The sequence below is a fragment of the Humulus lupulus genome, chromosome 7, assembly GCF_963169125.1.
Source record: "Humulus lupulus chromosome 7, drHumLupu1.1, whole genome shotgun sequence".
In the NCBI taxonomy this organism is placed as follows: domain Eukaryota; kingdom Viridiplantae; phylum Streptophyta; class Magnoliopsida; order Rosales; family Cannabaceae; genus Humulus; species Humulus lupulus.
In genome coordinates, this window is record NC_084799.1 from 69,228,199 (window position 1) to 69,239,945 (window position 11,747).

The 11,747-nt window shown below is 36.0% G+C and overlaps 1 protein-coding gene across 3 annotated transcripts; it reads right to left on the bottom strand.

Moving 5' to 3' along the window:
* Window positions 1-7,315: 7,315 nt before the first annotated feature.
* LOC133788257 (KH domain-containing protein At2g38610-like) lies at window positions 7,316-11,241 on the bottom strand. 3 transcript variants are annotated; one of them, XM_062225671.1, is made up of 7 exons: window positions 10,778-11,241; window positions 10,523-10,585; window positions 9,506-9,657; window positions 8,845-8,970; window positions 8,565-8,681; window positions 8,177-8,320; window positions 7,316-7,826 (listed from the first exon to the last, which is right to left on the bottom strand). In XM_062225671.1, the coding sequence occupies exons 1-7, from the start codon at window positions 10,785-10,787 to the stop codon at window positions 7,677-7,679; spliced, it is 762 nt and encodes a 253-aa protein (XP_062081655.1). In that variant the 5' UTR covers window positions 10,788-11,241; the 3' UTR covers window positions 7,316-7,676. The 3 variants fall into 3 exon arrangements, with proteins under 3 accessions (XP_062081655.1, XP_062081653.1, XP_062081654.1); XM_062225669.1 differs by having other exon boundaries at window positions 10,523-10,611; window positions 10,778-11,238; XM_062225670.1 differs by having other exon boundaries at window positions 8,854-8,970; window positions 10,523-10,611; window positions 10,778-11,234.
* Window positions 11,242-11,747: the final 506 nt, after the last annotated feature.

The following is an 11,747-nucleotide window of genomic DNA, read 5'->3' on the forward strand; positions in this document are numbered from 1 at the left end:
CTCCAAAAACTCATCAAGCATTGCTTGACTTGTATGAGTTTCAAGACTTGTTTAATCTCACTTTTCATTCCACTTTGTTGAAGCTTCAAGCAATAAGGGAATGTTTGAAATGGAGATTTTGGACAACAATATACTTATTGTGTATAAGCCTTAGATGTTCCATAAGTTTGAAGCTTCAAGTTGCTCAAAACAAAAGGTTGTTTCTCTCTAAACCCTAACTTTATATTTGTGTCATTTTGTTGTGTTTATGTTGTTAGTATTGATGACTAAATGTTTCTAAGTTCATCTTATAATCATTTATTATTAAGATTTGCATTCATATTATGAATATGGTTCTTTGATTATCAATATTTGCATTCATACTTTGAATAAGGTTCTTGACTAACATCTAGGGTTTGTAATATTGAACTATTCATATTTGCATTGTTGATTAAGAAAGTGTAAAACCATAAATTCCCAACATTTTTTTCTTTGAATTTGTTTATTCTTTAATTTAAAATTAATTAATAAGATTTTAATTAATTTTCAAATTTTCAAATTTTTAATATATTAAATTTATTTTGAAAATATTTTTTAAATAATTAATTGTATATTTAACACGTGGCACAATAGAGTGTTGATGTGTGTGTCTTTGTTGGCACTTAACAGCCAAAAGTGCTCAGTTGCAAAAAAAAGTAACATTAGGGGTTGTGCCGCCCAAATTTTTAATTGGGAGTATATATGTGAGTTATGTTAAAATTTGCATATTTTGAGTCTTTATGTAACGTCCAAAAATTCCTAAAAGGATTAGTGCCTTGATTAGGGTGTCAAGAGGATATTATTGGAATTCTATGTGATACTATGTGATATTATTGAATAATTATGTGATTATGTGAATTATAAGAGTTATATTATAATATGAGTGACTATGCATGTGTTAAGTGTATTAAATGTGCTTAAAGCTCACTTTTGTTAAAAATGAGTATATTTGTAATTTTGACCAGTTGGGGGTATAATTATAATTATATGTGTTATATGTTTGAGACCACATTATTATGTGGATATATTTGAGATATTCAGTAGAAGTCAGTCATTTTGAGCAAAGTAGTGGTAAAGTCACAAATGGGATAAATACTTGGCTTGGGGTGAGCCTATGGGTATTTTGGTAATTTGGTGAATTACCGATACTCATTGGAGTATGAGTTATATTTGGGGAAAATATTTATATTTTGAGGTTTAGTGGGGAATTTGTGGTAATCGACATTTTTGCCCTTGAGAGGCTTTGAGAAAGACTTGTGGGCCAAGGGTATTTTGGTCTTTTTGAGACCATTATGTTGGATTAGGCCAAGGACTGAGCTGATTAGCTCAGATTCTCTCTCTCTCTCTCTCTCTCTCTCTCTCTCTCTCTCTCTCTCTCTCTCTCTCTCTCTCTCTCTCTCTCTCACAAAGTGTTCTCTTAAGCTTTTGAGGAGAATTGTGAACTTCAATCTTGGAAGCAATCCTTGGTGGGATTTAAAGCTTGCTCTTAGGGGATTAGAGGTTGCTTAGTGTGGGAATTCAACTGGGAAACTCGTTGGTATCAGGGATAAGCTTTTCTCTGTAAATTTATGTAAGTTTTGGGTTTTTCTTTTTGAGTTCATAAAGAGTTCTTGATTTTTTTGTGTTTGGGGATGTTATAGAGGCTATGGGTTGTTACTTATTGTGTATCTGAGTTACTGGGCCTGTGTTTGGGGGTCAATTCTGGTTGGGTTGTTGTTTTGGTTGGGTTTTGGAGAGTTTGCAATTTTTGAAAAATTGTAGAGAATTCTGGGTTTCGAGGTGGCGCTTGGCAAGAGCATCGCGGCCCACTAGAAGGCTCTCGAGGCTAGAGCGTTCCTCGAACCACCTTGGCATCGCGGCCCTTAGTGGGCAACGTCGCGACGCAAAATGTGAGGAAATTGTAAGTTAGCTCTTTGCCAAGTTACGCGCTACGACACAAATTGCCTAAGAATTTAGGCTGGCCTCTCGGCCTAGTGTGGGGTTGCGATACTAAATGGGAAAGTTTGAATTTGAGGGCTATGGTTTTAGGAAACTAGTCAGAAGGCTCAGGAATGATTATACTACCCAGTTTAGTAGAACTCTAGATCTTGGGGGCTAGGGCTTGGTCTTGGTCTTGAAACCCTTTATTGATTCAATTCTTAATGGATATTCCTTGATATGTTGTGACTAGGGTGTACTGCTAGGCTCGAGAGGAAAGGATCGCACTCAGGGTTGTTATACTAAATTGCTCAGGACTTGAGGTAAGAAAATTGCACTAGGGCATGAGCCCCAATTATTGAATGTGGTTATATCCACACTTGGTATGTTTGTTTAACATGAATAAATGTGCTATACATGGTTCTATTATGTCTAAAATGCATATATGTTTGTATCTGAAAGTGCAATACACACTTGTGCGGTTGTATAGTCGCTTGAAAGGTAGAAGTGTGATATACGCTTGTACGACTCTATAGTCGTTTAAAATTAAAAGCGTGGCATGCGCTTGTGTGGCCCTATGACCACTTAAATGGATTGGATGCCTGCTTGAGTATTGGTTATAACTATTATGCATGATATTTATGATTTGAAATATGTTGAATATTTGTTTATGTTATTATCTGTGTTTTATTGCTGAGCTTTGCCTCACGAGTGCTACGTGGTGTAGGTAAGGACAAGGAAAAGTTGGACCAGCCATGAGTTGGAGAGCTTCGGGGGCATTGTGTACATATGCGGCCTGCTCGGTCACCACGATCGAGATATTTTCTGAGGATCTAGATATGTCGATTATTTTGCTACTTAGGACAGCTACTTTGTATTTGTTTGTCTTGCAACAGTTTATATAAACTCTTTTTGGGTTCCCATGTACTTTCTAAACTCTTTTAATGAAAATTACTACTCGTTTGGCCAAAAAATTTAGTACCTAACCTATTTATTAATCTAAATCACATGTTTAAGTTTAAATGACTCATTTAGCAAGTTAAGCACTATTTTAAACACACAGTGTAACAGTTCTGGATTAGTAGGACATTACACTTTAATTGTGTATATTATATCAATTTATATTACTTATTATCATGTTTCTAATTGTAAAATTATTTGAGTTGAAAATATTGTATTTGCTTTGATTTTTGTGTTAATTTTTAGATTTGGAGCAAAAATGATGGAAATGAAAGTGTGAAAGGAAAATTGAGAAGCCCAATTCGATGTCCAAAGAAAAGCATATATAAAAGGCACAAAGTTGAAGACACAAATAAATAAACTTCTCTTAAATTAAGAAAAAGAAATGAAAATAACTGCCCCCCCAAAAAAAAAAACTTTCCGTCTCTATTCTCTCTCCCACTCTCTCACTTTTTCTCTCACTTCATCCCCCCCCCCCCCCCTCTGCAACCTACCCACGACCCACTCTCTATTGTCGCCTCCTCCCTCTCGATTCCATTCATCGTTGTCGCACATCCTCCCTCTCACCTCCTCCCTCGATTTCTTCCTCAGATGCTCGGACTGTCATTCTCGCATCACCCCAACCCACGACCCTTCCCTCTCGCCTTTTAATCTCGACCAAAACCCAGGGCCTCTCCTTTCAACTGTCTCCTTCTCGATCTCGTATCATCGGACCGACCGACCCACTGAGGAGCTCTTACCCAAAAATTCAAAAACAAAGGTAACCATTATTTATCTCTTAATTTTCATTTGTTTGAATTTGTTTGTAGTGTTAGATTATAGGATTGTACGTATGTTTTTTTTCTTCTAGTTTTGGACTAGTGTGGGTATGTTGAAAGTAATTTCTGGAAATTTTCTGGGTTGTCTGATGTTGCTCGATGGTGGTTCGATGTATGCTCGATGGGGTTTGATAGGTTAGGCCATACAAGATTTCAGGTTATTGCTTGATTGGATTCGATGCATGCTCAATGGGGTTCGATGGGTTAGGTCAAAGTGGTTTGATGGGGTTTGACAAAAAACATTGTATAGTAATATTCGATTGTGGTTAGAATCATGTTTGATGGGGTTCGATAGGCTAGGTCATAAAGGGTCTCAGATCATTGCTCCATGGGTTCGATGGTCACTCGATAGTTTTCGAAAACATTGTATAGTAATATAGAATCAAGTTCTGGTTCGATGGGGGTTCGATTGATGCTCGATAGAGGTGGTCAGATGTTAGAAAATATGCATATTTAAGGTTATATGGGGATTTTTTTTTTTGTTGCAGATGTCGAAGTTCCTTTAACCCTTGACTGATCACTTCTCAAGTCGGGTAACCTATAGGGGTAGTGCTCATATGAGTACAACTAAGGACAAGTTTAAGGAGCTCGGTTTGATAAACAGAGTGAAGGAAGCCCTTTTCAAACAATTTTTCTTAGTTGAGGAGTTGCATTTCTCTGGATCTCTATTGCATCAGTTAATGTAGCGCAAGATCCAGTGTAAGAAAGAGATTGATGGGCCCGACAATAGGGAGTTGACACGTGGCCCTACCTTTTCCAGGAGTGACACCATGAAGAGCCCAAGCATTTCCTCCAAAAGACCTTTCAAATTACTCATCTCAATATAGTCTCCATTGTCCGAAGACAAGTGAAGACTTGGGGGGCAAATGTTGTCTGTGTTTTCACCAAAAGACACGTGTCATTCGTTAGAGGAGTAATTAAGCTCCTCGAGCGCTAATGAAGTTTCGTACTATGGTCTGGCCGAACGCGGATGTCTCCAAGTGAGGCCACGCCTTGAAGTTTGTTCTCGAGGGGCGGATGTCTCAAGGCGAGGCCACGTCCAGAGACCCATCCCCAAGGAATGGGTGCTTCCAAGTGAGGCCACGCCCCGAGGTATGTCCTCGAGACACGGATGTCTCAAGGCGAGGCCACGTCCAGTGACCCATCTCCACGATGGATGTCTCCAAGTGAAGCCATGCCCGAGGACCATTCAGATGGTCATCGCTCTCTTCATTCGTCAATCTCTCAGGGTTGGGATTCTTGTCCTCAAACCTAGAGTTGTTGTCAGGTGTCACTCGCTGCAACTATGTCCCACCAGATCATCTGGCAACTTTTGGTGAGCCTCGATTAGTGGTGTTGTTCGTACCCTCAACAATTGGCATTTCCCACAACGCCGCCTGACCTGGGCGAACATGGGTCGTATCTTGACATGGTCAAATACCTATTCCCCATGAAGTTAGTGGGCAGCTTTCTGCAAATATGCCCCGTGCAATTCTCTTGGGCCCATGGTCTTTGCTAGTACATCCATATGTAATTAATTAGCAGTTTACTCCCCAAATAATGAAAGAATGTGTATTAAGTGTTCATTAAGGGCATTAATGACTCAGGCCTCTAAAAATAGGGCTGAGGTATTTCCTTGTAAATGGTTCAAATTTGTTGGCTAGTTAAAGCATTGTAAACTTAGAGCAATATATACGCTGTCTGATACTCCATTGAAGCTTGCTCAAACAAACTTCTAACTCACTAATATCAAAGACTCGTGGACTATGATTTTTTTTATAGCCTGAACCACATAAAATCTTCGTGTCATTTTCTTCTAATTTCTGTCAAGTTCTTAGATTAAATTGATAGCGAAAAAGACAGTCAACAAATATAAAATTAGGATTATCTATTATTATTATAATAATATTTTATAGCATTTGAGTTATATTAATATAGCTATTAAATATAATAATAATGATATTTTATAAGAATTTATATTAATATAATCAGTAAACATCTAATCTTGTATTAAGTATTATTATAACATTTGAACTTATATTAACATGATTATAATAAATATTTAGTCTTATATTAAATATTATTATAATAATAATATATTATAATATTTGAATTTATATTAATATAATTAATAAATATTTATTTTTAATTAGTTTTAAAAGTATATTCTGTTTAATATTTGAAATATTTCATTAAAGTTATCCAAAAAAAAAAAGTTAAAACCAAGAAAAACGTTACATACACAATTTTTATAATTTTATTTTAAGAATTTATTTATAATTTCTATAAAATTTTCAAAATTTCCAATCTATAATGATATTTTCTATTATACATCCCTGAAATGATATTTCTATAACACTAATTTATCATTGACGAAAATTTCTCAACTAAATCAGCCTATCTTCCTCAAGCTCAGTGTCGTGCTCCTCGACAAGTGAAATCTATGATATGAAATATGAAAGGCATAATCTTCCACTTTATTAGTGATCATATGAACCTGTTGTGATTTCGCACAAGGGTAAGGGTTATTTCTAGCTGTTAAGATTAGTTCAACACTACATGGCATCTTCAATCTCTCAATATTGATGCCAACAAGGTGTCCTCTCATCAATCACATTTGATCACATTTGGAAGGCTCAAAATGAATTGATTTATCATAACAAGGCGCCCAAAGTCTTTCAAGCCTTACAGACGATCAAATCCTTTTATTCCGGCTTCCAAATTGTCTTGTTGCCAGGCCAAGTTGTCGACCCTAAAGCTTTAGATAAGTGAAAGAATCTTATTGAAAGATGGATTAAGATCAATTTTGACATTATCATGGTGGACTATATGGTTAAGTGGTTCTTCTCTTTGCCTATTCTGAGACATCTCTTTTTCTTCCCCTCCTATAGCTTAGGCTTATATTTTGTACCCTTTTGTAAACTTTGAACCTCTTTAGAGGCCTTTGAAATACAATGACGCTATTTATGATAAAAACTCCCCTTGACCCAATCTCACCCCAACCCTAACACCAACCCTCTATCTAGACCTCACTCATCTTTGCCACCAACTTTACCCTAAGATAACCACAATTCAAACGACAACTTAACACTAACACCAACCTTATCCTCATTCTGATTATCTCCCAAAATCTTCCACATCCTCACCCCTAACCTACTTTGACCAAACCTTAATGTCTTAAATACAAGAGAGTCAAAATAGGGAGAGGAAAAACAGGATAAAAAAAAGTGAGTTTAATAAAATTGATGTTAAAGAAGATAGACAATCATGGAAGATAAATGTTTAGAAGAGAGAAAAATGAATTATGAGTAAAATTTGAGTGTGAAAAATTAATAAGTAATACAAGACAATATAATTTGTGCTAGAGAGCATAATACTATAGAATGCCAAATCGAAGAGTGTTATAATAGAATACAATTAAATACAACATTATGCAGCAAATACCATATACCATGTGACCAAATAAAAATTGACATTCAATATAGTTTTACCTTAACCGAAATCAAGACATCAATTTCAAATCACTTCAATTTCTGATAGAGCTTCTGTGTTTGTAATACAAACGGTTATGATTTAAACTCATTGAAAACCAAAGTGCAGACTATTTCAAGTGAGAACTGCCATCAAACGAAACATTAAAAAATACATTATATTAAAGAATTCATATATGTACTCAACATTGGATGAGGTAAAGTCTAAGAAAATAATGTTCCAACATGCATAAACTTTATATTTCTTTAAACACAACCACTTTAACCACAATAGCTGTAACAAACAAATTTCTCCTTTCCCTCGTAAATCTTATATGTTAATGTTACCAAAGGACAACCTTCACTTAATGAAGCTCACCATTCCAGTACTCATCACGGTGCTCTCTTCTCCTTTTGCTGCTATGCAGATTTGATATACAACAAGGGTCATATGTCAAGGTAAGAATGTTGGAGCTGTGCATTGGATGAACCAATGAGATCGATTTGAATGACTTTACAAATCCGTTTTAGCACGCTTCATCCCACTCGAAGTTATCAAGGGAGAGACACTACCACTTGGTCGAGGGCTCTCTTCTCTCAAGTTGGAATTTAGCATGGCTAGTTCTCTCAATTGTTGCCTCTTATAAAAGTCTTGTGATTCATCCTGAAATTGAAATATGAAACTAAGTAATCTGAAAAAGAAGGCTGAGTGATGCTCACATACAAACATACAGATTTTTTTTTAAAAAAAAATGTCAGGCTGACATAAAATTTGTTCTACTTTGAGAGAATCAAGTTGAGATGCCAGCTATATATTGAGTGTAATTGACAACTATATATTGTGTGTAATTGACAACAAGGAAAAACTTATTATATAAACCAATGAGAGGTCATAAAAAGAAGGAACAAGATAGATGGTAAATATTAAGCAACATTATCAAGAAATTTTTTGGACCACAGAAAGGTGGTGGTCTTGCAATATGTAAATAACCATACTGAAAAATTGAGACATACCACAGGTTTGAGAAGTTCTTCGATGATTTCTTGAGCTTGTCTCAACCGTAATTCGACAACATTGGCTGGTAATTCAGCTTCAATCAAAACATGCAATGGCTCATTCAGATGCTCATAGCCTGGTCTTCCTCTTAAGGACTCCTCCTTTAAAGACAAAAATAAAACTCATGTCAACAGAGTTGAAAAAACCTGAACAGGTTCCAAAAGATTTAAAAGAAATAAAGATAATTAAAAAAAATTATAAATGGAACATGGAAAGCAGAAAAACAAGGGCAACAATTTGGCATGTAAAAACAAAAAAAACAGCCACCACTAATTGATTTTGTAGCGGAGTTCAATTCAGTTTATGTACAGAAAAAATGTTCTGGATGATTGTTTTTTTTTTCACCTTGTCTGGATCTTTTATTGAACCTTTTCCTCTAATATAAACTCGGCAACCTGTGGATGCTTCCACTCGCTTTAGAGAATTGCCTCTAGGACCCAAAAGTCGGCCTACAAAATTGAACTATAGATATAGCAGTTTTAGTACCATTAAAGATAATTGAAGGACCTATTCATCTTATCTAATAATATACCAACAATTTCAAAAAAATTATTTGTCCTTCAAGCATATAAAATAGAACAATTTAAGAGGTCAGTGTCACATGTTGCACTCTCGGATTACATACATGACTTACATTTGGGAAGTTATCTACAGGAATATCTAACCGCAATATCCTCTTCACAGTGTAGGAACTTGGGCTTGGTGGGGTTGTTTGCCACTCCATGTTCATTCCTTGTTGTCCACTTAGTCTCTGTCGCATAATGAAACAAACTTCTTAGCATGTATGTGGCCAAAATCAAAGACAACAAACGGTAGCAGAGTGAAGAAATGCCAATAATGATGAACATAGACCAAATAGGAGACCAATTGCAGGATAATCCATTTAATTAATGGAGGAAATCTAATCCTAGATATAACCAACTACTCCAGCGATGGACATTTGCAGAATCAAATATCAAACTAATTATTAAGCAGGTAAATCGGTTCTCACCACTGACAAAATGTATCGCTTGGCGAGCTATGCCTCACACCTAATGAAGGATGTAATCTTTAACATATATTGAATTTAGTAGGGAACCATCAGAAAATCTATCTATACAAATTGTTAGGTAAAAGGGGGGTAAACAGAAAGCATTTTCTTTTACCTTTAAAAAATAAATGGGAAATAAGACTTAGGATGAGGATGCTAGAGTGTCAACTACAAATGTTCCAACACTTACTCCAAAGTTCAATGAAACATTGTATATTGACACTTTATAGGGAACATTGAGGTTTTCAGTACTTACATCCTGGGACAGCCCATGCCAGCTACTAATGCTCGTTCCCCTGTAATTTGGCAATAAGTCTGAAGAAGCAACAGGACTAGGGCTTCCACGTTGCATTCTGTCATAGTCGTTAAGCCCTTGGTTGGGGATCATCCCAGAAACTCGCAATATTTCTATCAAAAGAAAGGAGTACAGAAGGTTATAAATATTCGATTAATTAACGATTGAACATTGAGAAACTGGTTTACGAAACCATTTTCTCCATAAAGTGCCAAAATACTTGGATAACAATAAAGACATATAGAAAATGGAAATAACTGAAGATGAACAGTTCATGACATACAAGAATATGGCATATCCAAGTCAACTTCAAAATGGGGAAAAAGAGTTATTTTTATACATTAATTTAGATGGGCCAATTAGACTAAAAAAAATGACAACACCAGGTCTCGAACCCAAGACCTCTACCTTAGCCCACTCCGTCCTCGCTGTTAAAAATACTCCGTCCTTGCCGTTAAAAAGTGTTCTTAATTAGCTGATAGCATTAGCTAAAATGAACTCTACTTAAAGTGGTAGACATACAGATGTTTCCTAATCCTAATATATGTTGTGTTGTGCTCACCTAGTCTCCATGCCTTCACGGCAAATTATCATTGAATATGCTTCCTTTTTATTTATTTTTCCTTTCTCATTACTCTATTTATTCGATGAAAATAAACTCCTCAGACATTGATTGGCAATAATTTTTTCAGTTTTTTTATCAAACAAAACAGATCAAATTTACTTAGTATATATGTATGCTTAGTAATTAACTAGTAATCATGGCTAGGTAGTGTCAACTCGTCTCTACTGAAGGCAATATAAATAAACACATCAGAGTGATGGAACCTCTTCCCAAATTGATGTGCAAAGCAATTATAACCCACCAACAGCTACAATTAAGAATTATATCAAAGAAATTCACTAATCAATCAAATGAAATTACAATTATACGAATATCCTAAAAAAAAAGGTGATCTGAATCAGAAAAATCCCAACCTTGATTCAAGAGTCGACTACATATGGGAAGAACTTGAACAAACGGACCAAGCTTCTGGCGCTCTGTTAAAAGTTCTGTCAAGTACTGACTAGAAAAGAAGAGAAACCAATCAAAGAAATAGGTATTATATATAAACATACATCCATCTACACACGCCTATACACTAAACAAAAGGAAAAGAATGGAAGGTGGGGGAAAGTGAAAAATCAACAACCACAGGATGCATCTTAATCATCATGAAGTAGAGAAATCACCTATCGACATCAGGTGGGGTTCTTATATGTGGTGAAAGAGCTCTGGCTGTAGCTGTACCCGTAGCTGATGAGAAATTCTGAGCATACAAACCCGACATTGAATCCAAAAATTCTTCACCAATATCAACTCAAAAACCCAATAAACAAATCCCAGTGTGTGAATCGGGAGAGAGCTGAAAAGGGTCAGAACCCAATTGAGAAAATCATATATAACCAAAAGAAAGCTTGTTTCTCTCTCTTTTGGTTCAATAGTAATGGTGGGGTTCTAAAAGGGTAAGAATTTAAATGGGGTTTTTTGTTCTAGTGAGCTAGTTATGGTAAGAAACGAAAAGTACCCTTATATAAACACAGTTTTGTATAACTTGGGTGAACAAGTTTTACGAAGATGAAGAAGAAGAAGGAGAAGACGACGACCCAGAGACCATACGAGAGAGAAGGAAGGAAATAAGGGACTCGGACTCTTTTGTTGTTGCTGTAAGATTTTAGATTGACACCTGACACTGACAGCAACAGCGCCAACGTATAATTAAATTAATTATTAAAAAAATTAATAAAAACTTTTTAAAAAGGTTTCAAGTTTTTTAAGGTGTGAAAAAAAGAGCAGAACAGAACAGAGAACAGAGGATTGTTTTGTTTGATAAGAGTGGCGCGTGGGCACGCGCCAGGGGTAAAAAGAAAAGGAAAGAAGAAAAATGAGATGAATAGGGTTTGGAGGTGGGACCCAAATTGTATATGGCCAGATAGTCGGTGGAGGTGGCACCAGATCAACCACGTGAATGGGAAAACACGCTCTTCCAAAAGGGCTGAGGAGGAGAGTTGAATTGGGGGTCCTCTTGTCCTTTTTTGAATATTCGCATTATTGGATGGAGCATCGTCGCTTACACTATCAATCAACTCTCTCATACTACGTCGTATTGTATTGTAACCTTCTACTCACTCTACTCCCCTCTCCTCTAGGCCTGCACTTTTT